The 23,757-nt window shown below is 39.7% G+C and overlaps 1 protein-coding gene across 5 annotated transcripts in view; it reads left to right on the forward strand.

Moving 5' to 3' along the window:
- smap1 (small ArfGAP 1) overlaps positions 1–23,757 on the forward strand; it is a 190,508-nt gene that overhangs the window by 11,505 nt on the left and 155,246 nt on the right. For all 5 annotated transcript variants that reach the window (XM_049600392.1, XM_049600393.1, XM_049600394.1 and 2 more), the window contains exons 2-3: positions 12,207–12,340; positions 16,483–16,568. In XM_049600392.1, coding sequence (XP_049456349.1) covers positions 12,207–12,340; positions 16,483–16,568 — 220 coding nt within the window. The remainder of the gene's footprint in view (positions 1–12,206; positions 12,341–16,482; positions 16,569–23,757) is intronic.

The following is a 23,757-nucleotide window of genomic DNA, read 5'->3' on the forward strand; positions in this document are numbered from 1 at the left end:
ATTCTACGTCATGTGGCCTACAGGTTCACTGATGCTCTGTCATTAATCTCTTTCCCATCAAAAACATAATGAAACAACCCACATGCCAGACTGTGGACTAAAGTTGTTATTTCTGTTTTTGTACCTGCGTTCTGTCTCTCTGTGTAAACCCCTCTAGCTGTTCGAGTCTTTATTACCTCTGATAATGGTTTGACTCGTCATGATTTATAGACTGTCTGGACCATAATGCTCCTCCATTTGTTTAAGAACAGACAATAAGCCTAGGTGATGAGTTTTTATTATTGTAATAATAAAGAGGAAACGCTGCACTGAGAGGAAAACATTTCCCCTCATAGAAGCAGTCCATCCACTCCTCCTCATTACTGCTGACACTGAATCACAGTAATGGACCAGCAGGGAGCAGCACAGTGCTTTTTTATTTTCCCCTCAGCGTCTGGCTCGTCACTCAGTGATTCTCTCCACTCTCCTCCGGCCTGTGCTGAAAATTTTGGCAGCATTCCGATGATTTACTAAGAAGACATTTTATTAATTAGGCACTGGAAGTTGTTAACCTTCTTTTTAAAGGCAAATAAGGCTGAATTTCAGCACAGGGATGGCTCATTCTCTTGCCTGTGGCACCATCCAGCCTTTATGCAGTAACATTAGCTGTTGTTTCTTATTCCTAGAAGTAAAAGGAGAGGATTTAAATTGGTTTCAGCCAGACGTAATTTAAAGAACTATACAGGGCTCTGGTAATGCAGTGTTTCAGTGTATTTTACATGAGCACTGTAAGTCGTGAGAAAAGAAGGACATAAAACCTAAAGAGCGATCAGAATAAAAATGATGAAAAAGATTAAAAAAAAAAAAAAGGTAGATGGGGGGCAGTGACAGTAGCCAGAATGGATTTCTGGAAGCTGTGGTTCAGAACAGATAAAGACTACAGTATTATTATTCCTGGAGGATTTGTATGAGTCAAGCAGACATGGTTCAAGTCCACAAAGTCTGTGTCTTTCAGCCTTAAAGCTTTAAACTTTGCTTTTTATTATGTCCCTGGAGAAAGAACCGGCTGTGCTTCCTCGTTGCAGATTTTGTTTTTCTGGCTTAAAATATTGATTGAATGAGCTCGCAGGATTCATGTCAGTACATTGAGATGTTCCTTATTTCTTTTTTATTTGTTGCCTCAGAGCATTTTAGTTTAAACCAACATAAGCATAATGTTAGGCAGGATTAAAAAAAGGGTCCCAGATTGATCTCTTTGGAAGGACACAGCACCTCACTAGACATCTATGGTCGCCGTCCCCACCTCACTGCCACCGTTGCACACATTTACACACACATCATCACACACACACACACACACACACACACACACACACACACACACACACACGTCAGTCGTCGTCCTGTCCTCAGGTTGACAGTTGGGGCTTTAATTTCATGCTTGGCTGACCGCCCCCCCTGCTCCCAGTTGGAAAGTTCCGCTGTCACTCATCGAGGCTGTCTGTCTGTGTGTCTCTCAGCTGGGATGACTATTTATTTGTCTCAGCGTGTTTCTGTTTCCATGCAGCTAAAAATCAATGCTTGTATTTGTGCGCATATTTAATAAAGTGTGTGTCAGTGATGTCATCTTCATTGGTATCTGTTTCTCTGTGCTTGTGTATGTCACGTCTGTTCAGGCATGCTCGTGTGTGCCCTCCTCCACGGCACCCTGCATGATGTGCTGGAATTTACCTGCATGAAAGTGCTTAAAGTGTGTGTGCGTGTGTGTATCTGAGAAGAGCTCATTTGTGTCTAATCAGGTCAGCAGTCTACAAATTAGCATTGGTGTGTTTGTATTCTGTGTGTGTGTGTGTGTGTGTGTGTGTGGAGGGGGGGACTGCAGGGCTCATGTTTACTGAGAGAACTCAATTCAGCTGTCTGTTTTTGTCCAAACTTCAACGCAGAGCAATTGTAAAGATGCATAGCATAATAAAACTGTTAATGAATCTGAATAATTCACGAGAGTCAGACGAACAGATATTAATGTTTCAGATGCGACTGCTTTTTCATGTACAATTCAGTGATCATAAGCATCAGTTGCATTTATTCGTTTGAGGACTCGGGGAAGGTCTTTTTAGGTCTGGAGGGAAAGTTTGTTTTTACTCGAGAAATTATTGATGAATTCTGAAAACAGTAGTTATTGTTTTAGAAAAGGTCAATAGATGGAAACAGCTGATTCAGAATAGGACAACATCCAAACAGACCATGCAGCGAATGGTAGGTTAATAGATACAGACCAGTGCAGTAGGTCAGCGCTCATAAATCAGAGTGGCTTTTGCCCTCCACAGCCAAGGCTCCTCTTTGAAACAATTGCTATTATATTGCACCTGCCACAGAAGTTACAGTTAATATTACAACAAAGAGCATGGATTTCAAGCAGAGATAAAAACAGAAAAGTATTTTTTCAGTTTAGACCCTGTGCTACTACTAATTTTATTCCCTTATTTTTTAGGCATAACATCAATGCAATTGTTATTTCTTAAGCGTTTTTTTTCCTTTCCATCATGTAAATTACACAAAGTCCATGAGCCTTAGAATCAAACAATGTACATTTACTAGCCAGAACATAGAATGCACATAAAGACAACACTTCATCCCACTGTACCAAAATGAATTCAAAATATGGCACATAGGCTGCCATCTTGATTTGGTGACATAATCTGAAGCCAGTGATCTGGAAATGGAGCTGCGCCGAGCTGCCCATACACCCAGCCGACCCAATTTTGAGCAGCGCCACTGATAGCTAGCACACTTAGTAACAGACAGCTGTCAAAGATATGTGAGAACCTCTTTTTATAGCATCAAATAACTAATTATATCCAAACTCATGAGAAAAATAACCTCTGGACAATCATCGGCGTGATAAGAGCTACCTAAAATGACAGAAACCATCTCATGGGAAACAAGACAAGGTGAAAATGGGAACCTAAAATAGTCTGTCAGGGAAGCTAATGCTCTAACAGTGACTTTGTTTCTATGCACACAAAAGCAGAGCAGATTACCATCAGAAATCAGGATAAACCAAACCATTTTGGTGTCTTGTAAGCCCACGCTGGTTGGGCATGCTTGTTTAATAATATTAATAACAATAGTAAAAAAAATTATTCATTCATTCATTCCTTCATACAAATGAGCAAACCCTAGTTTACACAAAGTTAGTCAGCACTGATTTTGCTGATAGATTATCATACGACTGTGTTTTTATGTTAAATGTGATCTATGTTTTGAGTGACTCTTGTACTTTTCTCACTTCTATCGTTACTCTATTAGGCACTGGTTTTCATTTTTGCACACTTTGTATCTTGTATATTTGGAATATGTTGATACTGATACTTAATGCTCTATTGTTTTTTAAAACTTGGCCCAGTGTTTGAAGTTCTGGTTGTTACTGGTTTGTGAACGTAATTGTTGTCACGATAATTTGTGTTACTGTAATTTATGGAATTCTCTGGCACAAGAATATCCTTCAGTATAAACTAATTTCTATTGAATTGCATTGAATTTTATTTACAATAATATATACACTGAACAAAAACTTAAACGCAGCACTTGTTTTTGCTCCTATTTTTCACAGGTGTAAATTAAAGATGGAGGACTTTTTTCATATACTTAATAGATACAAATATTCCATCCACCAGACATCTGTGACCTACCAAGATGTGATTAAATGGTATAATGGAATTTGGGAGTACATTCAACTGTTCAAACAACTGCAGACCACGTGTAGCCACACCAGACCATGACCTCCACATCCAGAGTCTTCACCTGCAAGATGAGTGGGCTGGTGAGCTGGTTTGAAACAGCCACCTGAACAACTGATGCAATAATTGCTTTTTCAGAATTTCTGCACAGCCCTTCAGAAACCAGTTCACCAAGTTCATCTTCATGCTTCTCGTCCTCACCAGGATTTTAACCTGACAGCAGTTTGCCATTGTAACAGACTTGTGTGGTTGTGAGGTCGGTTGGATGTACTGCCAAATTCACAGAAATTGAAAATTCAGTTCACAGGCAACAGCTTTGGTGGACATTCTTGCACTCCCTAAAAACTTGAGACATTTTGTTGTTTGATCAAACTGCACATTTTAGAGTGTCCTTTCATTGTGACCATCCCAAGGCACACCTTTGTCGTAATCATGCTATGTAATCAGCATCTTGATAGGTCACACCTGTCAGGTGCATGGGCACATCTAAGAAAAGGAGAAGTGCTCACTAACATGGATTTAAAATTTTTAGATTTATCTAGTGAGTGCTTAAACCTATGAAGCAGCTTTTTTTCTGCTTCTTTAGAGCAAAAAAACCCAAAACATTTTACTCCACTGCTACCACAGTGATGCCTAAAGCAATAGAGGAATAAAGGGAACCTGAACGCCCACTTACATAAACTTCCTCAAATCTGGTTGCTGCCAAAAGCGAAGAATAATCAGATTACAGTAAGTGACTCGGAGGGATTGCTGGTCATCATCTACTGACTGTGAACTCACCAGTCAGAGAGCCAAAGAGCATCAGCGCTGACTGCTCATCATCTCAGAGAGAAATATGATTGACTGGTTGAAACAGTGCAGCACAGTTTAACATGCGAGACACAAGTGAAAGCTTATGTCTTTCTACAATAGCATACTTTAGAGTATAATTTGTGTGAGCCATTCACTTTTCTAAATACAGTCAGACCCTGCTGAAGCGCTCAATTGATTTTCTCACAGTAATAGAAATACTATGCAGCCAGTGGAGAATGAGAATCCATTGTGAAAACCTACTGTTAGGAAAATGTCAGTGTATCTGGATGATTTGCAGTGTGCCAAAAATTGATTTTCAGCCACTGCATGCGTACATGTGCGATATGTGGGTATGCACACACTGCATGTGCTCTGTATGTAAAGTACAAGAGAAGTACAATATGTTTTGGAGAATGTGTTGAAAGAGGTTATCTAAGAGCAAACCAAAGTGAGGTCCAATCCATACAGATAGAGTCCAGCTTACAATGGCTGAGCTGCTTGATTCAGGCTTAACACTCAGTCATCCCTGCCTTAATGCTCCTTTAGGCCGTCTAGCGCATTAGTGCCACTGCATTAACACACTGATGCTCTTACTCGAGACAGGCAGGCCCACTAGACTGCATGCATCCCCGCTGCCATCCAACCATCCCTGCTGCACCACCATTATGTAGCCCGGATCCATAAAAGTTGATCCTTTGCACTTGCTGTGTTCAAAGTCGCTTTCAGTCGTCAAATTGACAGATAGTAAGCTTCACGGTCTGGAGAGGGATAGAGCCAACGATGGTGCTGAGGGACTGTAGCCACTAGCCCATTAAAATGATTTGACTGTCATTTCCGTGCCATCTCCCATTCATCCCCATGGAGATTTGGCAGAGCGAGGGTTGTTTTGTACTACTTTATATATGATTGATGATGTATTTGGACCACAGATTTCTGTGGGAAGCTCTTAACCTGGACTCACTCAAACAAGATCTTTTAAGAGGATTCCAAAACTATGCATGAGTGTGTTAAAGGAACAGTTCACCCCCAAATTGAGATAACATTTTTCCTTTTACCTATAGTGCCATTTATACATGTAGATTGTTTTGGTGTGAGTTGCCGAATGTTGGAGATATTGGCTGTAGAGATGTCTGCCTTCTCTCAATGGAGCTAGATGGCACTCGGCTTGTGGTGCTCAAAGTGCCAAAAAAATGCAATTGAATAACTCAACAGCAATGTATCTTTCCAGAAATCATGAACAAGTTACTTAAGATAATCCACAGTTGTGAGCAGTTTCATGTAGGAACTATGTCCTTTCTATGAAACTACACCCGCCAACCGTATTACTATGCAGAAGTAAGCGTGCACCTACTGTTAGCTCACCTAGCACTACTGAGCTTGATAACATTACAGCTCAGCCGAGGCAGACGCCATTGATGCTAACATCTCACACTGTCAGGAGCCTCTTGTCCATGAGTAGATGCATGCTTTCTTCTTTTTTGGTGCTTTGAGCAACACAAGCAAAGGCATTTTCTCAATTTTTCTGACATTTAGGCAGACATCTCTATGTTCCATATTTCCAACACTTGGCAACTCCCACCAGAACAATCGAGACTGCTGAATAGCAATACAGGTATGAGGACAAATCTAGAATTTTGATTTTGGAATGAACTGCCCCTTTAATATTCTGGGTTTCAGTGACTAGGGCCTTAATATACCTCAGAAGGTTGAGAGGTATGTGTTGAAGTGTCTTACAGCATTTAAATCCTGCTTTTCAATTGTGGAATTGAGTGGAGCTTTTTGTAATTTTCCAAGAGAGAAAATCCAACAATAATGCCCATTTAATGCAGCAATTGGCCGGGTTTGCAAAGATCTTAAGGTCAGGCAAGGTTTGACCTTCTGTCTCAAAACTATATATTTAATTTTTCGTGTTTACAACTGCACAACATCACCAGTTTCTTCAAGGAGAGTCCGGCAGTGTGTGCCATTACAGCCATCTGTACAATTCATTGCTGCGAGACAGTATATCAGCTGTGATGGCAAGCCTTGCCTTTGAGTATGGCAATTCTGAATGAGAACAAAAACTTTTGCCTTAAGCCATGATTAGACAACATACTGTAGAAACTACTTTGTTTGCAGCACATGGAGACCTTTATTATCGTCCATTCATTTTAGGGCTGTGCAGTACTATATGCGGTAGACGGTAGAAATGATATAAATTTGGCCCACGGTAGAGATGTGCACTCTACCGTCCTATTGTTGATGACGTCATTGCACCTGCCTCAGTGTGAAAATGGCTGCAAGCACAGAGACAGTGGAGCAAGAGGAGCTGGTTAAAAAAAACGGTGCTACGTCCATGATTTGGACTTGGTTCGGCTTTAAACAGTCGGATAGTGAGCAGAAAAACACAATTTGCAAGAAGTGTCTAGTGACAGTGACAGCAAACAAAGGTAACACGAGCAATTTATTTTACCATCTCAAGACAAAGCATGTGCTCGAGTTAGGGCTGGGCGGTATTTGCAGTGATGGTAACTTACCGCAGTAGACATGAGCCGCTGCTTTTGTGATTAACGTTACCTTCATACCGCAGTACTCTAGGCTACGGCGGCCTCACACACCTACCTCGCCAAGTGATGGAGGTGGCCTGGCCAACCGCACCAAACCCAGGCTCGCGGGAGAAGGGGGCCCAGGAGCCGCCGGTCTGCCGGATTAACTGGTGTGGAATTAACTGGTGACAGAGACATATGTGGTGTGGGCGTGGTCTGTGTGGACCCGATGTCAGAAAACCAGGAAATAAACATTGCGATCGCTACACGTCTGTATTTCATTCATTTAAAGCTGTTGTTTACAACATGATGATACAGTATACTGGTCTGGACATCACTCACATTAATGAATCGCCTTTTCCACTGATATCCTCCAAAGACACGTTGAGCCACGGAGATGTCAAGCCAAGACGAGAGCCAGGAGAGCACGATTCCCTGTGACATTCAGTAACGCTTCACAATAATAAAAACCTGAATGCATCCAAAATGTGAGTGTACTGATACGTTATAGTCACACGATATAAGTGTATAGGCTACAATACTGACATTAGTCTGTGCCTCTGATGATTAGCATTTCCTACACCTGTGCGCACCTATGCATCCAAATTGCTTTAAAATTAGAGTTCACAGTCATGCCAAATGTTTATGAATGAGTTTAAATGAACTGTAAAGAATATTGTTGTGTTGAGCAAAATTAAAGTGTGTAGCATTTGGTGTAAAACTCAATCGATGATAGTATCACAAGTTAATCTGAGCGGATCACATGTTCCCACAGTGAACTGCTCCACACTACACGCCAACACTTCTGACTGTATGTGTAACTCACAGGCTGTGGGAAAGCACAGACAGCTCACAGATCCACTTGATATGGAATTAATAATGATATATGATAAAGACTGATGACAGTAACATTTTGTAGCTGACTTACTGACATTTACAGTTTTGTAAACAGGCATTAACAGAGACACCAACGTTGCCCACTCCATAACGTAAAGATACATTACACAATGAAAGAGCGTCGGTGGCTTAGTGGATAGAGCAGGCGACCTATGAACTAAGCCGTTGTCGCAGTGAGCCGGGGTCAACTTCAGCCTGTGTCCCCCTGTATGTTATGTGTTACACACTTTTATCTCTCCTCCCAGGATATCAGTGGAAACGGCGACTCATTAATGTGAGTAATGTCCAGCATACTGTTTCTATCATAATGTTGCAAACGACAACTTTAGATGAATGAAATACAGACGCGAAGCGATCGCAATGTTTATTTCCTGGTTAGCTGACAATGGGTTCACACAGGCCACGCCTACCACACATCTGTCTCACCAGTTAATTCCAACACCAGTTAATCTGGCACACCGGCCCTCCCTCTTCCCTCTAAAGTTTATACATACTATATAACGTTTGCATACACAATAATAGATGGATTAGCAACCGTTTTACTTCTGACAATAAATAGTTTCCATCCTAGACTTGTATGGCTTCTTAAATTGTTTTATTTAAGGTGTAAAAAATAGAGCAAAGACGATACCGCGATATCATACCGTCACCGCATCCCCCCAAAATAATACCATGATATTGATTTTAGGCCATACTGCCCAGCCCTAATTCATTTCATAGGCTTGCCCCTTGCACACTGGACAAAAAAACCCACCAACACCCACTAACATCTGACTTAGTAAGAAATGTTATGATCCCAGGACAAATGACTTTGCAGTAGTCAGGGGTATTTATCAGCTCCAGCTCCGATCAGCTCCGACTGGCAGTGATGGAACACCTGATTGGAGGCGATCACTTTTGCCCCTTTTGCCGCATGATGCAATGACACACTGTCACAAAATTCTGTCTGTCTCCATCCAAGCAATGCTCAAACAATGTTGTCACAGAGTTTGAAAGAGAGACTGAAAAGGTATCAGAACGTGTTTTCCCACACATCTCCAATGTCAACCGTGACACACTAGTAAAGAAAAAAAACAGAGGCATACTCGTCTACTGGCAATGGGAAAGAAGTCTATTGCCTAATTTTGGTGTCTTTTGAGATCCCTTTAGCAACTTATTTTATTTTATTTTCAGTGAAGTGGGGGTTGGAGAGTCTAACGTTGTTTGAATTCTGCCATAATTTAAGCCCCATTCCTCTTTGTTACCTTTTCTGTCTGTCAGTCTTTCTGTTGTCTCTCTGCACAAATGCAGCTTTACCATGCAAAATTCTTATTCATTTTTCACACAGTGGAACCTTGATCTCAGACAGAAGCAGACAAAAGCTGTCATCTCATTTTTAGCTGGTCAGCGCCAGGTTTATTTGCTGAAATGAAAACTGTCTGTGGCTGGTTTAATTGCTGAAATAAGTTGGCAAAATCAGCTAAGTTTAGCTTCATGAGTTAACTTTTTAATGTCTCCAGCTGACTTGTTTTAAAATGACAGTCTTTGAATGTGATCATTGGAAACAGATACAAACACATTTGATGTCCAATGTGATCAGACGACACATCGTACAAACCACGTTTTTCCAGCAGAGCCAGGCCCTCAGCTTCAGTCTTTTAGTATAATATCATATTATTAACCAAATTTTCAACCCCATGATGGAGTGCAAAGCTGACTGTCACTGAGAGGAAGGAAACTTGAATTGTAAATGTGGGGATAACGCCGCACATTCTCAGACAGTCTCTCCTGGAAGACACTCAAAGTGTTGCACTTGGTTGTTCACATGAAAAGTGAAAGACATATTTGTGCCAAGACTTAAAACCGTCAAGAAAGAATACAGTGTGTGTGACTGCTTGGCAAGAATAGGACTAAAATGAGATACGACTGGCTGATATGGAGAAAATTGAATATGATATATTTCACAAAATACCTCAAAATCAATATTTCAATTTTGTAAGGTTGGCTATTGGTACTTTCACAAAATATTTCCACAATGAGATTTTTTTTTTTTTTTTTTATAAATAATCATCAGTAATGTGGATATAGGCTAATGACTAAGTGGGTAGAACAGTCTGTTTAGTTCAGAAAATTACATCACTTAACTGTAATGTACCCTTTAAAGCCAGGAAAATACAACACTTAATGATATTACGATATCCAGAATCTAAGATATCTACTCTCATATCACGATTTTGATATACTATTGATAAATTGCCCAGCCTTACTATGAGGAATACAGTACAGACATACTTGTGCAATTGTTCCTGTGTGTTTGGTTTTTGAAAAGCTAAAAAAAAATAAACAGGGTACTGCCCCGTGCTTTGGCTTGTAGAGAAATCTACACTCCCACCCTGCTGTGCCTAGTGATGGTTGCTAACCTATGATTGGACAGTGGCCACTCAGGATAAGGATTTGGTGAACAGTTGCTTTTTAAAGTATTTGATATGTTATGCTGTCATGGCAAAGGTCCTAGACTACTGTTGCAGGACTGCAGGGTTGCAGTGTTATTAGACATCAGACCCTGCTTCAGACTGACTCTTATGGGGCAGTTGCTTGTGGGATGATTCAAAATTTCCATCCCTCCTCTCAACAGACATGGCACGATCATGTGTCAGCAGGAGTCAAAGTCTTGTTTGCGTATGCCTGAAGGTTCTTTCCTTCTTCTGGTTCTGTGCAGCAAGCGCGTGGCCTTGTTTCTTGTTCTCTGCCAGGGCTTTTTATGTAACCTCATGTATGGTTATTTTTGCAGTGACCTCTGTCTAGCAAGCAGGGATCCAAAATCCAACTTGGACTCTTCCCAAATTGAGTTGGTTTCAGTTTGGTGCTATGAGAATTTGCACTGCGCTCAGAAAGAATGGATTTAGAGCTGTATTTCACCCCGTCGTCCTACCACATATAATGGATAATGTGGCAGTTTTCTTGTTTTAATTCTGGTTAGGCTTTATGAATTTAAAATTCCCCTTGACCCTTGAGCTAGTGAAAGCTTTTGAAAACCAGTTTATTAAACTCAAAGTTGCTTTTATTGGACTAAAATGCCTGTTTTTATTATACCTTTCATTTTTGATTATAGGTTTTTAATTATACTGACATTTAATTAAAGCTATTAATCACCAAATGAAAGAAATTGAGAATAAATGCCATACAAGTACATGAATTTCATATTTCTTCAGCCTTTAAAGACCAGATTTGAAGCAATCTGAAAAGTCTGTAGCATTTAAAAAACTCTGTCTAATTTGGAGTTGATTAAATGCAGCTGCTCTAGAGATACAACTTGTACATTTAATATAAAAAATGATAAATCTCTACATTTTCTTGTGCTTCAAAATGACTAACTGAACTGTACTTTTATAGAGGAGAATATTTCTTAAACCACAGGAACTGCAATCAAATGATATCCATAAATAATACAGACCTCACTATGCTCCTTTGTAAAATCCCATTAACATGTATTGAAGGGATTTGGGATATTACTTCCAGAGCAGTTTTGATAAGAATGTCTTCAAAATGTCTCAGGATAACCTAAAGTTGAAGTGTGTACGTTCTGAAATACTAAACTAGGCTTTTCAAGTGAGACAGTTTCTCCAAAGTGAGTAAAGGCTTTGAATGTTTCTGCTGTTTGGATTTTATCTTTTCTTATTAACTTCTTGAGTTTCTGTCCAACTCTGATAGTGTACTGTACCTGTGTGCTCCTGCACATTCCACAAATCCCCTGTCAGTCAAACAGTTTGTCCAAAGTGCAACTTCTCAGCTCGAGTTTCTGTGGATAGGACTGTTTTCTTAAACTTTGTATTTGGTGGACATCACTGCTCATACTGACCACAGAGGTCTTGCTATATTTGTTTCTAACAAAGTGTTGCCAGAACCTAGAAAAGCTTTTATTGTTAGATGACAAATTCAGAAACTGTACTTGGCAAATCCACACTTGGAATTGAGTTAACCGTGATCCGTTAAAGCACATTTTTGATGGACTGTATTGGATGAAGAGGTTTGGAGTGAATAGCGGTCTCTCGTTTGCTTTTTCATTTCACAGCCAAATTTAATTGATCACTTCCTGCTGTTTTATGACTTCCACAATTTAGATTTTAATTGAAAGACTGAAGCTACATTGTCTCAAATGTTATAGGGATGGAGTCGTCCTCTCTGCAGCAGTACTACTGAACTGAGTCGGTTAAACTGATAACACAGCAGGACCCTTACATCAGCATTTGTACACAGTGCAGAAATCTCCCTTTCTCTTTCTTTCCTATTTTAGGTCCTCGATGGGCGTCATGGAACCTCGGGGTATTCATGTGTATCCGCTGTGCCGGCATCCACCGTAACCTGGGTGTCCACATCTCCAGAGTCAAATCTGTCAATCTGGACCAGTGGACACCCGAGCAGATCCAGGTATACACACAAACAGAGACGTACACACCATCAATGACAATTCTCACTGCCTTTCAGTACTGTTACTGTTACTGTTACTCTTTTTAATTTATATCTACGGTTCTAATGAGACCAATTTGGACTTGATTCGTTGTGGTCCTGGCCAGTAGCTCCCCTATCAAAGATCAGATGTTCTGATTATTGTGATTTTCAACATGATTTACTTTTCCATTTTAAAATTGGGACAGTCAACAAGCTGTGCTTCAAATACAATAAAAAAACAGTTGGAGAAAATGGTCAACAAATTATCAGATAATTATTGTTTGCCTTGTGCAGGTTGGCCTTTAAAAATCGCTGGAGTGGCACAATGTAATTTCTGTTTTACGGACGAGGTTTTCTTTTAACTCTTTGAACCAGAGTTGACCCAATTTGTGTCAGAAGTTGCATCCTTTCCTCTCAGATTTACAGTCAAATTGAAACACACAGAAATTGTACATTCATGCTGGAATAAGAGAAACTCTTTCTGGTGATAACAGTGTCTTTGATGTTCATCACAAAAGTCAATAAATCCCTACACAAGTCTTAGAAAAAAGACAATCCTTATGATGTAATCAAATTTAAAAAAAAATTGTTATCCAAATAATCCAAGTGATAACTGTATATCTAAGCTGCTGGTGGCTCACACTGCATGAACAGTTATGGTGCAGATTTACATCATCTTTTCCATGACCCGAAGCATGATGGGAACTCTAATTGCTAAATCCTTAAATATATTCATATATTATATATATTCAAATATATTTATCCGAAATGGAAACTAGAAGGGCACATGCAGAGCACAAACCTCCACCAAGGCCAATCGCCCAGTTTTCTGTCATATGAAAAGCTGCAAGTGCGACCACTATATGTCTGGAAATATTATATACCTCTAAACTGGAAATATTTGACATACTTAAAATTCATCTGTGAGAACACTATGTACAAATATCAAGTGCTTAGACTGAAAAAATATGAACATGATATGATATATGATATGTTTACAAGGTGGAGTTTATCACAGACAATTGAAATTTTGAAATTTGGATGTGGGTAAGAATACAGTATGTTGCATGGTATGTTTATATAGCCACACCTAGTTTGAGAAAAAAAAACGGTATTACCCTGGCATTGTTACAATTGTGCCAGTTCTCCCATAAACCACTGGCCCAGAGCGCACCATAACGACTGCTTTCTGTATGACGTTTGAGCAACTACATGTGGAGACTACCCCAGAGCGTTACTGGTAAAACTGAATATGGATTGTGTTATGGATCATTGTATTTCTACTATAGGCTATGTTCTGTCACTATTAAACCTAACTATCGTCTTCTGGATTTTAAGATGTATGGCATTTATTCAGTGATGACTAAATGCTCTATCTCCTAATGTAAACAAAAATGAAGAATAATTTGCGTATCCACCCTGTCATTCAGATCTGCTCCAAAATTTAATGGGTTCCTCTGTGGCCCATGCTACACCTCTCCATCAAGTTTTATTCATTTTTCTGTAATCCTGCTGACAACTGCCAAACAAACCAACAAACCGAACTGAAACATAACATCCTTGGTAAAAGTAATAAAATAAAGAAACCAGTAAAAGTGACAAAAAAATAATTTTGGTTTTACTATCTGTAGAGTCTTTGACATTACCAATACATTTAAGGTTCTGTATGTAACTTTTCACCAGTATTTGTAACCTAAGTTAAAAGCTGAGACTTTCCCTGACTCTTTTGGTTGCCTCTAGCAGCCTGTAGACTTACTTCTATGTTACTAACTCAGGTCACACGTTTCCTGGAAAACCCAAAGGATGTGGAGTTACCGCGTTTCAGTGCCTTGCCTCCAACGCCAACAAATGACCGGCACCCACCACAAGACAGACTCCACACATGCTATTTCTGTTGTAAACATTTTTGCCTAGAGGAGACAGTCTTTTACTAAGTGCCCCATAGCAACTCAAATTCAGCCAGTACAAGCCTGAGCACCAGGGGGGTCTGATCCTGGACCACCCTGTGGACCACCATCTTGACCGGAAGTTGTTTCCTAGCAGCGGGGAGTGAGGTGAAGGGTCCGTGGGCTGTGCTCGCTAGCTAATTTTTGTCTTGTTTGTTGTCTGATGAACAGTATCCATTAAGTTCAGTGCCCCTGGGTGTTGAAAATAAATCCCAACATTGGCAGAAAATATGTCAAATATATATTAATATTGTGGTTTTAGCTGGCTAATGTTAGTTAATGTTAACTTGCTTGCTAATGCAGAGGAACGTCATTTACTAATTCATCCAGACTCTAGGCCTTATCTGGCTCCTATAGGCTATCTTGCCATTTGCAAATTACATTATCAGCTGAGGTCACGAAGCAAACAATGCCAGATCAGTGTAGCAAAGCTTGGTTAGACTTACTTGATAGCTGGCTACCTTAGCTAGCTTGTTCACTAACTTTATTGCTCGCAAAATACTGAGTGGATTTGTTTGTTGGCTAGCTTGCAAAATTACCTTTCCTAGCTAAATAAGTATGGAATACCAACTTACGTATTATACCAATCAATGCTAATTTAGGCAACAATAGAAGATACAAGAGCAAAGCACTTTTCATTAGCCAGGAGCGATGTAGTAGTTGCCAACAAGCTAACAATAACCTGAGCTTAGTTAGCCAGCTAACTGTAACTTAGGTATTCTACATGGTTGCTCGTAATATAAGGTGTGGTTTTTCAAATGGTAAGCTAGTCAGTATCATGGAGCCAGTGGTCCAAATAAAGTATCAGAACATTGCTGATAGTAATATTATTCTAAATAGTAACCATTGCAGATGGTTGTTCAAATTATGAATTAAACTTATTTTCCCGCCTTCTATCAACATGATATATGAGTATACATGCTCATGTGTAAACACACACCTTGCTTTGGGAATATAGAGAACAGTAATCAGTCTGTGTATAGGTGTGTTTTGTGGCTAACTAGCATGTCACATTGATTCAATTACACACAATAAATCAGGAGCTGGTGTGTGTGTCTGTGAAACTCACCTGAGCATGCCCATAATTTATTCAATCATCCAGTTGTTAATATATCCAATTGTTCGGTGTGTATGTGAGCACAATGTTAAAAGCGTGTGTGTGTGTTTCATCAAGCCAGTGCCTATCCATCAGCTGAGTGTGAGTCAAAAGGGTCTCACTCTGAATGTTAATCACTGTTTTCAATGACTAATTAATTCTGGATGGCTGATTATTCCGACTCCATCTCCTCCACTTCTCCTATCATCACCTCATTTATCACCCTCCTCTTAATTTAGCCTTGACACATAAGACCAGTGTGTCTTTCACTTGGTGCGTTCGCATGTGTGTGTGAGCGTGCATGGAAAGGAGTCAGCAGGCAAATTGAGTTGAATGCAAATGTGATGAATCAAAGAACTCCCTGTGTGTGTTTGACATGTTCTTAAAGGCACTTTACTAGGGCTGTACCGAGTAGTTCGAAGCTCCAAAGGTTCTTTCATAATTTTGGCATTAGATTTCTAAATCAACATTCAAATGCTGCACAGCTTTTTTTGTTGCATGACTATTCCTCCTATTCAAACCCAGTATTTCTACACAGTTGCAGATCAAGATTCGACTACACTAATATTATTAGTCATATACTGTTTTAATAATTAGATTCCAGTGGTGGCTGCATAGGATGTTTCTGAATCCAAAGCGCTGCAAAGTCCAAAAGTCAAAATTTATTGAAAAGAAAAGATACATTTAATCATTTCCAAATTTCACAACATTTTTTTATTTAATGAAATATTCTGCTTCAATCCATATTTGTTGGCATTTAGCCTTTCAAAAACAACATTTTTACTGCAGTCAAAAAACTGTTTGCTCTCACAACAGGGAGGCATGCAACTGTATTAGCGGGGTGGTCTATCAGCAATCTAACAGCACCATAAATTACATTTATTCATTAAAAAAAATTCAATAAATGTTTAATATTCATCAAAATATGATGACAGACATTCAAAGCTTCGTTCGAAAAGCTCAATAGAAGTTCTGAATGTAAAAAGACATTCAGTACAGCCTTACACTTTACCAATTGCTTTGCTAGTACACCACTTATATATTTTAAGTTTTTTCTTCCTTTCCCTCTCTTCTTGCAGAGTATGGTGGACATGGGCAACACGAGGGCCAGACAGCTGTATGAAGCCCACCTACCAGAGAGCTTCAGACGGCCACAGACAGACCAGTATCCTCCTCCTGCTGGCTTTCTTTGTGTTGGTCTTAAATCGTGTATTTACATACTTTCAGCCCCAACTTCATGTACATGAAAAAGTCTGTTTGTCACAGTACATGCTACTGTACTTTGGCGGAAAAACTCCTTCTCATTAAATACTTCTGTATAAATTTCCAGTGTCACACTACGGGTGCGTTAAAACTGTGTGTCAGAGCACAGATTCATAAAACCCCCTGACACTGTACGTCAATTTTCATACCATCATATCTGCTACCTGGTCTTTATGTACAATTCTTAAAGTTTCCTATGTCATCATACATTTTCATACAAACTTCCAATAAGTAACAGAAAAACAAATGACTGGCTTTGTATAAAGCTTAAGTCACATCTATTGACATAAAAACTCCCTAACGGAGAAGCTATTTTTTTTAATTCATAATCAACCATGTAAATAAGCCATAACTGAACGTTTTTGCTGCAAAATCTAAATAAATTTGGCTTTTGATATATTAAAGGTTCTGTATGTAACTTTCAAAACATATTTGTTGTTAGTGAGAACTCTCTCTGAGGCCATTCAGTGAAATGCAGTCAACATCCTGTTGCTCACACCAAAGATACTGGATTACTACAAGATGGCCCACCTACAATATACTCCCATTGTATGAAATGGTATACATTTCCGGTCTCCTAAGTAGGCGTTGTCCCCGTACCCCAATCAATGACAATGGAGAACCGCCAATCAAAGACGAGTATCCCCAACCTCGCTTCTGTCAACATGTGTGTACCCTTACTGGCCGTAAGCTAAATAAATAAATGGTCCGTGAATTTTTTTTTTCCAGCGGATGTCTTAGTTACAACATGATTGAGCTAACTGGAGTAGTTTCATGTTGTATCCAACAACGGGAGGCTTTTAACAGATGACGTCCTGATGTTAGCTTTGCTGCCGCTGTTAGTTGTCCCTGTCAGCTGCAGCCAGTGATGCTTTCTAGACATCGTGATTTCCCAAAACTCAATAAATACCACACATAGCAACACAAAACTGCTTTGCTAGCTCAATCATGTTGTAACTAAGATATCTGCTGGAAAATTTTTTTTTTTAATCCAGTATCTTTGGTGAAACTGCACTGATTTCAGCACCAGAGAGGAGATATCTGTTGCCAGATTTTGCGAGAGTGTGTTGTTGAGACAGAGACAGGTCTTGAACAAAGTAAATTTTTCCTTGATTTGGCTATCTGAAATTTGCCATTTTGGTGTCGGAATGTTCTGAAGATATGTGGCTTGTGATAAATGGGTCCAATATCTGCTTCTGTGACTATGGGGCAAAAGAATCGGCCATAATCTGTAATCACGTTCATTTCTCCCACTGAAGTCAATGGACTCAGGACCTGCTGTTAGTCTCCTAAAGGGGCGTGGTGGTCGCGAACTCCACGTGACACTGATACAGGAAACTGACTCGCAGTGGACCGTCTTGGTTTATCCACCATCTTTGCTCACACTCTGGTGCTTGCACTCTGTGAGTGAGCACCTAGGCATTGGCAGTAGCAAACACAAGACTGACCGTGATTACAAGCTAAGGTAGCCAGCTAGCTATAACTGGGCTACTAGTCTGATCTGGCGTTGCTTGCTTAGTAACGTTAGCTAAATAAAGTAATTTGCCCACGACAAGATAGCCATACCAGCCAGATGAGCCCTGGAGTGTTAATTAATTAAATGACTTTTATCACTCAAGACAGTATTTTTCTGTGTTAGCTAGCAAACAGTTCATCTGGGTTAGTGAGCAAGCTAACGTTAGCTAACATTAGCCAGCTAAAACCATAAAGCCAGCATTCTCAAGACGATGATCTCAAACCACTTCACCTTGGTGTGCATTTGCTTTCACAATAGTATTGTTCTGTTGTTTTTTTTTGTTGTTGTTGTTTTTTTTTAAAAATCTGTGTATTATTCTGAATCTCGACATCAATGGAAATGAGGGAAGACACTTCTTTCCAAGGCTTAAATGAATGGATTTCCTTAGTGTATGTATATGTATGCAAAATTTATTTCCATAGTCAAAAGTAAACAATGTAAATCTCTAGAAACTCAAACATTTTAGCACAGTACAGCTGTAATACATGCTTAAAAATGATGTGAAGTGAAGTGTAGTTTCCACAGATATATTTAAAGACGCTGGAAAAACAGTAAGATGACATCAGATTCATCAGAATAAGAGATGATCATTTTGTTAGTGTTTTTTGATCATTCTTTTATTCCAGGGATGACCATCTTAAACAACATCTCCCAGGAGACGGGGTGTTGCAGTCACTGTAGTCTGTCAGCAAACTTTCAGTGTCCGAATTTTTTGCTGCCTCCCCATCTTCTTTGTCATCCTCCTCCTTTAACCTCTTCCTGGATCCTCCAAACACTTGGCTAGAGGAGGACACTGACGCTAGGTCTACTGCCTCAGTGTCTCTGTGTCAAACACTGCACGAGACAAGCACCTGAATTGCTTTCTTCTCATCTCATCACCTTCATTATCTTCCTCTCTTTACCTCCTCCTGGATCCTTCTGGTGCTGGGCCAGAGGAGAGCTCTGACACTGGGTCACCTGCCTCAGCATATCTGTCAGTGTGGCTGTCGACGACAGCGTCAGACAAGCACCTGAGTCACCAGCTGCTCATCTCATCATCGCTTGGCGCTGGGCTATAGGTGGGCTCTGACGCTGGGTCATCTTCCTCATTATCGCTCTCATTTTCTCTGTCTGAGACAATGTCAGACAAGCACCTGAATCACTTGCTGCTCATCTCATGACCGTCTTCATCATGCCCTCCTGCTGGATCCTCCAGGCAGGGGATCTTCTGCTTCCACAGGCTGGCAGACTTTTATGTCAACTTGAGGCTCAGCGGCATTGTCTTCAGCTGGTTGAACTTCATCACCGTTGTCAAGACTGTCATCAACAAAGGCAGTGTTGTCATCATCACCATCATCACTGGCCTATTGTTCAGCTATAATTGCTCTCAACAGAGCAACGTCTTCGCCCTCCAGGCCATTCATGTGGATAAATTGCAGAGTCAAGTCGCTCGTCTTGTACATTTAGCACCAGCACTTCAAGTGCTGGTCCTATGAGGTCATTTCCACATGCTGATGATATGTTAGCATTACCACTCATACGACAGGAAAAGCATCCCAACGTGCAATATTAATTTATTAATAAGTCAGAAAATGAACTTAAATTCATAATGTTTATCTTTCAAATGCTAGGTCTGCTGAAGTTTTCGGGGCAATTTTTAAATTATTTTTTTTTTAATTTCTTTTTCTTTTTTTTTGTTTTTTGTTTTCAATAACCTCCAGGTAGAAATCTCCGGTGTCACTTACATAAAAATTAAACAGCGCTCAGCAATTGTGTTTTTAGCTACCTAAAAACCCACCTAAGAATACAATATCTGTTTAAGTGAATGCTATATTTAGAATATTGTCATAACTTTACCTTTCTGTCAGCCAGCCCATTTTAATGTAGAGCTGTTTTCCAGCCAGGGGTGTAAAGTGGGGTGGTCAATGGCCCCTTCTCTACTTCCAGCACCCTTGCTTGGATGACACCCATCTTTGAACTCAACCTTTATTTTGATCTCAACCACACACCTGTTAAGTTTCGTGATTGCCTCTTGCACGGTTGTGATATTATTGCGTTGACAAAGTGTCCACAGATAGAAAGACATATTATCACCTGGCAAAATACTCACAATGGCTTTATGTGGTAGTTCCCACTTCATTTGGTGTCACCAGGACCACATAACACACACAGACACACACAGACACACAGACACACACACACACACACACACACACACACACACAGGCTCACACTTTACCAGTCGTAAAGACATTACAGTTTTAAAGCTTATAAACACATTATGACAAGTCAGCACCGGACACTTGTCAACTGCATTCTGGTCCTACTCAGTGCCACTGTCCCTCCCTCCCTTTTAAGCCTTCCTAAAATTATGATTAAAAAGGCTTAGCATTAATGTAACAAGGCAGGATCTGGGAGTTTTCATGTGATTTTAAATAAACAAAGTCTTGGCTTTTAAATGACCAAAACCTCTTAAAACACACCAGGAGCCCACTGGGAATCTGCATGAGCTAGTTCTATGCAGCATAAGCATTGTGCTTCAAAGTATGTATGTTTAACATCAAACTTTTGTCGATATGGACATGCTACACATCATTAACTCTTTGATTCTCCATAACTCAATTGTTCAGTTCATTTTACGGAAACCATGAGCACCAAAGAATAATTCAGTCATATTTACCAGGGATGTGAGTCACCAGTTTTATCATGATACCATATTATATCGATTCTTTGGATACAATATTTGCCGATATTTTAACGTCTGCTGTGGTACGATTTCGATTCAGTGCGATTCAGGGCCCGTGATCGATATGAGACAGTAATATGTGATCTTTTAACATAATCTGTTACAGTTGAAGCTGCCATACCTTTCTCTTTTACTTTTGACTATAAATGATAAAAACAAGACATAAATGATAAGTGCAGTAAAGTTTACTTTAAACTGTATCCACTAACACACATAAAACAGCAAATGGGATAAATTAATCTTCAGGGTTTTCTGCCAGAGAAACTTTTATGGAAGAAATCTTTTCATTTTAACCCAAACCATGATCTTTTTCATAAAACTTAAGGTCTATCTGGCTTAAAGCAGCCATGAATCTTAAATTAATAACAAGATCATTTAACAAAAGCTTATTCAGCTCGATAATAACTGTCAAGATTCAAAACAACTATTTTTTTTGCTAGTCACCCCTTAGCTTAAGCATTTTTACACTGCATATGCGACTCGCAGACTTTTTTTTCTCTACTCATAGCTTAACAAATTACATGTATGATTTATACTTGTTCATACTCACCATTGGTTTAAGTCACTGCATCTTCTGACTGAACAACATGGTTGAATTTCAGCCTGCATGCACGTTTTTTCAGCCGAACATTGTTGAAACAGAGCAGCTAATGTTGCTGTAGCAAGAAATTAGCGGAGTGAAATGCCACTCAAGTAATGTTACCTTGTGTCTTATCTCGCAGCATACAGTATGGCATGTGCTCTGTCTGTTGACCCGTATTTTCTCCGAAATAAAAAATATTTCCTGAATAAATTACATTATCCTCATTGTCTTTCTCTTGGCTGCTTGCCATCTGCCTGCTGCTGTTTGGCGGTGACACAGAATTTCAAAATAAAAGGGTAACGTTAAGATGATGATATGGATCGATGTTTTCACTTTGGCATCGATGATATTGGATTACTGATCATTACATCGATATATCAATCCAGTTTGATGGATCATTACACGCTAGGGGCGATTGCTCTGAGACAACAAGGGAGGCTGAATTTACATTAAAATAAGAATTTACATTGCATTAAACGTGCGCTAGGATGCGTTAAACATCATGCCTATGATGTTCAAACGTCAGCTGTTTATCACCAGTTTTCAAACGCCACCTCCCTGTCATACATTCTCATGTCAGCACAGTGGACGCGGAGCCTCCAACCTTTCCTATGACACAGCGCTGAGCAGGTTTTTTACATGCAGTTAAGCGAGACGGTCATTGGATAAATGCGACAAAATTGTCACTTCCAGGGAGGCTCAGCTTCCCTGGGACCTAATGGACCGTTTGTACAGTACAGTTCAGGTGTTTAAACCCATCTGAAAATCTCTGATGTGTGTTTTGCTATGCTTCTATGGCATGAATGTGGTTGAAAAACGTTTTCAATTAAATGTTCCTTTTATAAGTTAATGCCTGGCTACAATATGACAGATTTTATGATATAAACTTAAAGTGAGCTTTGCCTGTTTGAAAGACCAGCAGCCGCCACTGTTAGACGCCTAATATTTACCAACATGCTGAACAAAAGAGATGGAAAAAAATGGTGACACTGTACCTTTAAAGCAGCCATGAAGTCTGAATGTGTGTTCATTCCATGATCATTTGTATTCTCTAAGTCTGTAAGGGTCCACCGTGTTTTTCATAAATTTAATCCAAGTTGTAAAAATTGTTGTGGGTAGTCTATTTCTTACTGTATGCTAACTTCGTTTGGTAAGCAGACCGCAGCACCAACGCAAAGAATATTTTCTCAGGACAGCCCCTGGAGTACAGCATACGTTCCCAATTTGGAAGGCCAAAAGGCTCTGTCACTTATCTTTGTGGCCACTGTATTGTAAGAACTTTGAAGGCCTTTTTCTCAAAACCATCCCTCGCTCACAGTCATAATGTAATACGACATATTTTTCTTAGTATTTAGACTACAAAAACAGTACTGATATTATTAGAAAGCTAAGAATCTTATTTTTCCCAACTGTGTATAAACTCTAAATGTGTTTCAAAGTCACTGTGACTGAAAATGATAGAGCAAGTCACATATGATGAGAGACTGGATAGTGATTTGAACTGCCTGTGGAAAAAAGTGAACATTGTCCATTCTCGATGAAAAGCTGCTTTTGCTGTTTCTCTCTTCAGAATACACCATGTGAAATTACTTTTCTCCGACTCTCTTATTTCTCCGACTGTTGTCTCTCGTCTCATCTCTCCCCTGTGTGTGTGTCTCACTCACTCACCTGTGTCGCAATGTTTATCAGAATGATTTGATTGGCTACCATAATGTGAGATGATTTAAGGCATGGTGTGAGTTTCCTTGTTGCTAAACCAGTGCTATAAATGCTGCGGCAGTAAAAATAGAAATGCTCCATCACATTTTGGTCATTTTGCTAACAAGGGGTATAGCGTCCCCTCTTATCTCCCATCAAATCGATATCACTAATATCACCATACCGATTGATTTAACCCTACCTGAAATCACCCCTGCATTGTGCCTTTTTCTGTGTCAAGGCAGAAAAATTACAGTTTCAAATCTAACTCATAATCATTAACAAACTTTAGCATCCTCCACACATCCCCAATCATTTCGAGCAGCAAATAAGTAGAGACAGGCCACTCTACTTCAGCATCATTCCACACATTTAATCAGGACACCTCTAGCAGTGTCTGTGTGCACAACGGTGAAACAGCGGTATCCAGTTTGCCCTTTTCCACGATACAAGACAAGACAGCTGTGTGGTTAACACAGCAGCATATGTTCATATTTCCACCAGCAGACTGAAATAAATAATCTCCCTGTTTGAAATGCTGCTCTAATACCCTATCTTGTATCTGGCAG

Source organism: Epinephelus fuscoguttatus, linkage group LG16, assembly GCF_011397635.1.
Source record: "Epinephelus fuscoguttatus linkage group LG16, E.fuscoguttatus.final_Chr_v1".
Taxonomy (NCBI): domain Eukaryota; kingdom Metazoa; phylum Chordata; class Actinopteri; order Perciformes; family Serranidae; genus Epinephelus; species Epinephelus fuscoguttatus.